Genomic DNA, 6,480 nt, shown 5'->3' with positions numbered 1-6,480 from the left:
TAGTGTTATCCAAGATAAATTCTGTGGGATTATAAACATCTCAGTGGAAGGCCTGCATGATGTCATGACGGAAGATCCTGAAACAGGAACTTATAAAGAGTAGGTGCATTATTTAATTAATCACAATTGGATTTGGGGAATAATTAAATACATGCTGCAAGATTTTTATTTACCATCACTCTATAAGCACAGTATGGAAGTTTTATAATTTGTCTTTTTTATGGAAAAGTTTATTTTGCTTGTGATATTATTTATTGTTTGATCTTGATATCAGCTTTATTTTACAGCAACAACCTGAATTGAGTTTCTTTGATTTAATCATTGTTTGATGATTTTTTACAATTTCAAATATTTTTTAGCATTTAAGTTTTCTTCCTAGTACGTTTTGAGCATGCTCTTTTTTTCAGCTTTCCTCTTTATAATGCCATCTCTAGCAAATAGAAAAGACTTACTTGAATAATATTTTGTTGACAAATTGGTTAGCAGATATATGTTGTTGAATCTTATTAAATACATTAACAAAACGTGTCTGACATGTCACTTAGCTTTTGAGAACACCAGAGTTCGTATGAAGTGGAAACATCAAATTTTTTGAGACTATAAACCAAAAACAAGAAAGCATTTATGCATGTAGGCAGTTTTTTTTCTTTTTAAGTTAATGTAAGGGTTTTCGACTATATTAGTCCATTCTCATGCTGCTGTAAAGAACTGCCTAAGACAGGGTAATTGATAAAGGAAGAGGGTTAAATTTAACTCACAGTTCCTCAGGACTGGGGAGGAACTGTGAGTTAAATTAGGAAACCTACAGTCATGGCAGAAGGGGAAGCAAACACATCCTTTTTCACATGGCGGCAGGAAGCAGAAGTGCTGAGCAAAGGGGGAGGAGCCCCTTGTCAAACCATCTCATCTCGTGAGAGCTCACTCACTAGCACGAGAACAGCATGTGGGTAACCACTGCCATGATTCAATTACCTCTAACTCAGTCCCTCCCATGACATGTGGAGATTATGGGAACTACAATTCAAGATAAGATTTGGGTGGAAACACAGCCAAACCATATCAACTGCACATGATGGTAAATTGTATATATAATATGTGACGAAGTTTACAACAATATGTGAAATATTTAGGATATAATCAGATGTTCCTTGACCTCTTTGAAATATACAGCTTAGTTGAGGGGAAGACATGGTTGATAGCACAGTTAAAACACTAGTAGTGAATACAGACAGTTATATCTGTTTTGTGCAGGGCACACCAAACAGTACAATTCTAAATTTTGCCTTAATAGTAAATCAGGGAAAGAAAAAAGGCACTATGTGTTATAGTCTTCAGAGAAGGATATGGGTTAGGATGTAGGAAGTAGAACAAAATTATAACATGTTTTAACTGTAAGAGGTGAGAGTGTGAAAGTTACTAGAAAATTTAGAAATTATCTAGTGCAGTCTCATAGTATTAACAATCAGGATATTATGGCTCTGAAAAGTTGGCTGGGTGCAACTTACTCACGCCTGTAATCCCAACACTTTGGGAGACTGAGGCAGGCAGAATGCTTGAGGTTAGGAGTTTGAGACCAGCCTGGCTAACATGGGGAAACCCCATCTCTACTAAAATTACCAAAAAAAAAAAAAAAAGTAGAGTGACACTGCAAATTTGTGGAAGAGTCAAGAAGAGTCAGGATCTCAATATGCCAAGCTCAGCCTTGAAGAAAAGGGTGTGGTTTGGAAGGGGAAAAACATTGGAAGTAAGGAAACTCAGTTTTAGGATCCCGGCTACAAAGGCATAGACTTTGGCATTTTGTATTGATCAGTAGCTAGAACATATCTGACCACTGGTTTCTTTTTTACCCAGAATTGTTTGGTGATTTCTTTTTACTCTGGGGTGGTACTTTGCATATAGGAACACAGTTGAGAAACAAATTACCTACGTTTTCTGAGTCTCTGTTTCTAAGAGTGGTTAGACTAGATCTCTATTAAATCTTCTTACTTTGTAATTCTATTAATTACATAGAGTTCTATAAATTACAGTCCATGAGACTATAAGGGATAAGTAAAGTTAGCTGTGTAAGTATGTATTCTATATTTCTCACATAGACTTTTCTGAAAAGTTACTTAAATGAGTTAACTATATAACTTTTCAGAAAAGTCTGCATGAGAAACATAAAATACATACTTACGTAGCTAACCTGGCCTTCAACTACCCCTTCCTGTTTATTTAAACAGTTTACTCAAAAAAGTTAATCTTTCTGGTTATCTTGAATTCTTATTATAGTCTCTTAACTGAGTGAATTGGAAAAAAGGAAGAAAACTCTGTTTCCTTCACCTACATCAGTAATGTATTAGGCTTCTCCAAAGAAACAGAACCAACAGGAGACAAAAAAATATATAAAGAAATTGATTGTTAGGAATTGGCTCACATGATTATGGAGTCTGAGGAGTCTAAAATCTACAGTCTGCAGGCTTGAGACCCAGGAAAGCCCATGGTGTAAGTCAGAAGTTCCTCCAGTGTGGAAATCACCAGTGAACCTCCATTGATTATAGAATACAGCCACAATTGTATTTCACAGTTTACTTAACTAGTTGGCTCTGAAGGTGGAAGAAGTACAGAGTCACAGCTTGAAGCAGTCGGAGGACGACTTCTTCCTCATCTAGTCAGAGTTTTTGTACTATTTAGGTTTTCAGTGGATTGGCTGAGGCCCACCCACACAGGGAGAACAAACTGCTTTACCCAGTTTATATGTTAAAATGCTAATCTCATCCAGAAACAGCCTCAGTGATACACCCAGAGTAATGTTTAACCAGATTGCTGGGCACCCAGTATCTCAGTCAAGTTGACACAAAATTAGCCATCACACTAAGAATGCCTTGTTGACAGATCATCTTTTTATTCAAACTGTTTATGGCAGGGACTGTGCAGTGTGAGGAAGCAACTGAGTCTCTGACGTGAAAGAGCCCACAGCCTGGAAGGGTAGATAGGGACCAATGGAGCAATACCAGGTGCAAGAGAGAAAGGAGTCCGGGGAAACAGAATAATTCCTAAGGATTTGTAGTGGATTGGAGCCAACTAGTGAAGTAATCTTTGTGAAATACAAAGAATTGTGGTCTGTATTATGTAGTCAGTGGAGGTCTACTGGTGATTTCATCAGTTTTATACTTAGAAATGTCACTTTGATGCATTGTGGAGGACAACCAAAGGGGTAGATGCTAGTGAGTGGTCTCAGACCAGGGGAACAACCTGGAATGCATGTTAGAAATGCAGATTTTGCTTCCTCAGTGCAGACTCTTATCAGAATCTTTGGGGGTCACACAGTAGAATCTGCATTGCAAACGGGAAACATGGTGATTCATATACACTGTGAAAATTGAGAACCTACTACTGTGGAGGTGGGAAGACCATATAAAGGTAGTTGTTACAGTAATCTTACCTTGGTGAGCAGTGGTAAGATGCATTTGAGATAGATTTTGGAGGAAGGATTAGCAGGAAATGGGGATAGGTAGGTATGGCTAGAGAGGGTTGAAAGGTATTTGTAGTTTGGGTGACATGTGACACACACATGCATATATAATTTTTTAACATAGTTGTGCTTATACCTAGTAGCCTGTGATTTTTATACCTTGATTTGTCCTCATAACATATTGAAACAGGCATTTTTAAATTTAAACAACGTTTTGTGTGAGAAAATGGAAATGGGTTTTTATTTTCCCTTCTAATGATCCTTCTTTTTTAAACGTAGAAACATTTATCTTCCAAAATAAATGGATAGTCAACAGTTGCCTGTTACTAATCTTGATGCTAGTATTTCTTCAGGGTTGTACAGAAATGAATTCTTTTAGAAGAAAGAAGAATTCCATTTTGAGAGTTTATGAATCTGTTTGTTGGGGTTTTGTTGGTGGGTTTGTGATTTGGTTGGTTGTTTTCTTTTTATTTAACTAGAGTTTTTATTAAGCCAGGAAAATATATTCCTGAGGCTAGAGATTTGCCTTCTTTGATTTCTGCTTGTCTGGTTAGAGTGTTTCTCTTTTACTATTTAAAAAAAAAAAAATTTGTTGAAAGGAATGTTGGGAAATGAAATTGACAATGCCTTGCCAAGTTTTGGGAAGTAAAAAGGAAGAAAGAATTTAGCTGCCAGGCACAGTGGCTCACGCCTGTAATCCTAGCCCTTTAGGAGGCCAAGAGAGTAGGATCTCTTGAGCCCAGGAGTCTGAGACCCATCTCTAAAAAAAGAATTTAAAAATTAGCCAGGCACATGCCTTTAGTCCCAGCTGCTTCAGGGACTGAGGTGGAAAGATTACTTGAGCCTGAGAGGTCAAGGCTGCAATGAGCTGTGATTGATTGCATCACTTCTCTCCAGCTTGGGTGACAGAGCAAAGACCCTGTCTTTAAAAAAAAAAAAAGAATTTAGCCAGCATTTTAAGATGTCTAGAGCCACTAAAATTTAATTAGAAAAGGACTCAGAAATTGTGGTTTTTATAGCTAGAAAGTACAAAACATACCAAGTCTAAAGGAAATAGTCTTAATTGAAACTATTCTGTATTCTGTAGTCAATGGAGGTCCACTGGTTTTTTCCACACTGGAGGGACATAATCAGATTTATGCTTAGAAAGGTTACTTTGGTCTGTTGTGGAGGAAGACTGTCAGGGTAGATGCTGGTGAGTGGTCTCAGATCAATAGAACAGCCTGGGATGCTGAAAGTTAAAATTAGGCTTTTATAAGGTGTTTTTTCCTTCATTCAATACATTGACCCACCAGACAGCTCTTCAGAATGGATTAGAGAATACTAGAAGAAACGTTGGTTCCTGGATTCTGACATCTCTATGTTATCTTAACTTGTGTAGATCCTTGTGACCTCCTTGGGAAGTCTCTCTTTCTTAACTTGCCCCTGTTTGATCCATTCTGCTCCACTTAAAATTAAAAACGCAGTTTCTTGCAGGATCAAGTTAATGGGGCTCTATTCTGTGCTCAGTCACCAGCTTTATCTCTTGCCTCCCTGGATTATTCTTCATCATTCTGTAAACATGCCATACATTTTTATACTCATGGCTTGACTAATAATATTTCTGCTCCTTGGTGTGTCAAGCCCTCACCCTTATCCTCCTTAGCAAATATCTACTGCTACAATTGCATTGCAGACTTATAGAAAGAATCATTGCATCTTTCCCCGTTTCTTCATGGCACTTTGTCTTTACTGCTAATATACAATATTTAGTTGCTTATATTCAGTCTAGTGACTGTAAGAGGATTGGAGACAGAAAGCACGTGCTCATTATAACAGAAAACTGTTAACACAGGATTGAAAGGATTTTAATAAGAATTTAACAAGAGTTTTATTAAGCAACTAATTGTTCACAGATTGGGCAGCCCCCAGAACCAGAATCGGTTCAGTGTCTTCAGGGCTACATCTGGTCAAGATAATATTTATGAGCAGAAAAGGGAAATGGTACAGAAACAGCTGGATTGGTTAGAGCTCTGCGTTTGCCTTATTTGAACATGGTTTCAACAGTCAGCCACCTGTGAAACTCTGATTGGTACAAGAGTAGGTTACAGTCTCTTTACACTTCCAGTTAGGTTACACTTTACTATGTACAGAGAGACCTTCAGGTTGAACTTAAAATATGTGAGGAGGAAACTTTAGGCTAAATGTAATTTAACACACGAGAAAGAGACTCATAATATTTATTCTCATTGGAGTGTCATGCCCTGAGTCCAGAAATGCATTTTTCATGAGGTATTTATATAAGGGACTGTAAAAGGGCTTTCCATTTTAACAATAAAGAATTAGTTGTTTCTGATAACCTAATGCAGGCGTCCCCAAACTATGGCCCCCGTGGGCCGCATGCAGCCCCCTGAGGCCATTTATCCGGCCCCCGGCCACACTTCAGGAAGGGGCACCTCTTTCACTGGTGGTCAGTGAGAGGAGCACAGTATGTGGCGGCCCTCCAACGGTCTGAGGGACAGTAAACTGGCCCCCTGTGTAAAAAGTTTGGGGACCCCTGACGTAATGATTGTAGGTAAGTGACTGCAGGATTAGCTGATTGTGGCCTTAGCAACGTCATCAAAGCCCCAGGTTTTTTTTTCTACACCATCCCCTCAGCACATTAACCTCATCTGCAGGCTACTATCCCTTATCAATAAAAAGTAGTTTTAGGCATTATAGTTCATGGCATTGCCCGTGACAGATAAGTAATCTTCTTCCTTATGTCTTTTTAAAAATCAAAGCAAACCTTTTCTGGAAATGATGGCATTAGACGTCTTTTTATGCCTGATTGGCCAGAATGCCTTAAACATGCCCCTGCTGAAAGTAATCGTTGACCAAGGGAATGGGATCTCCATGATTGCTTATTGAACCACTGGCATTGGGGCTGGGATCAGCTTTTTCTGAAATAGTGGTAGCATGGAAGAAGAGGATAACTGGACACATTCGGGGCTCAGTTAAGAAGGAGGCTAATTAAATAGGCAAGCGAAGTGTCCAATATAGAGACC

General features: G+C 38.4%; 1 protein-coding gene across 3 annotated transcripts in view; it reads left to right on the top strand.

Moving 5' to 3' along the window:
- IPO11 (importin 11) overlaps positions 1–6,480 on the top strand; it is a 211,850-nt gene that overhangs the window by 182,848 nt on the left and 22,522 nt on the right. For all 3 annotated transcript variants that reach the window (XM_003925805.4, XM_074385585.1, XM_074385598.1), the window contains one exon: positions 4–99. In XM_003925805.4, coding sequence (XP_003925854.1) covers positions 4–99 — 96 coding nt within the window. The remainder of the gene's footprint in view (positions 1–3; positions 100–6,480) is intronic.

This window comes from Saimiri boliviensis, chromosome 1 (assembly GCF_048565385.1).
Source record: "Saimiri boliviensis isolate mSaiBol1 chromosome 1, mSaiBol1.pri, whole genome shotgun sequence".
NCBI classification, from domain to species: domain Eukaryota; kingdom Metazoa; phylum Chordata; class Mammalia; order Primates; family Cebidae; genus Saimiri; species Saimiri boliviensis.
This window is presented reverse-complemented; position numbering and strand designations above follow the sequence as displayed.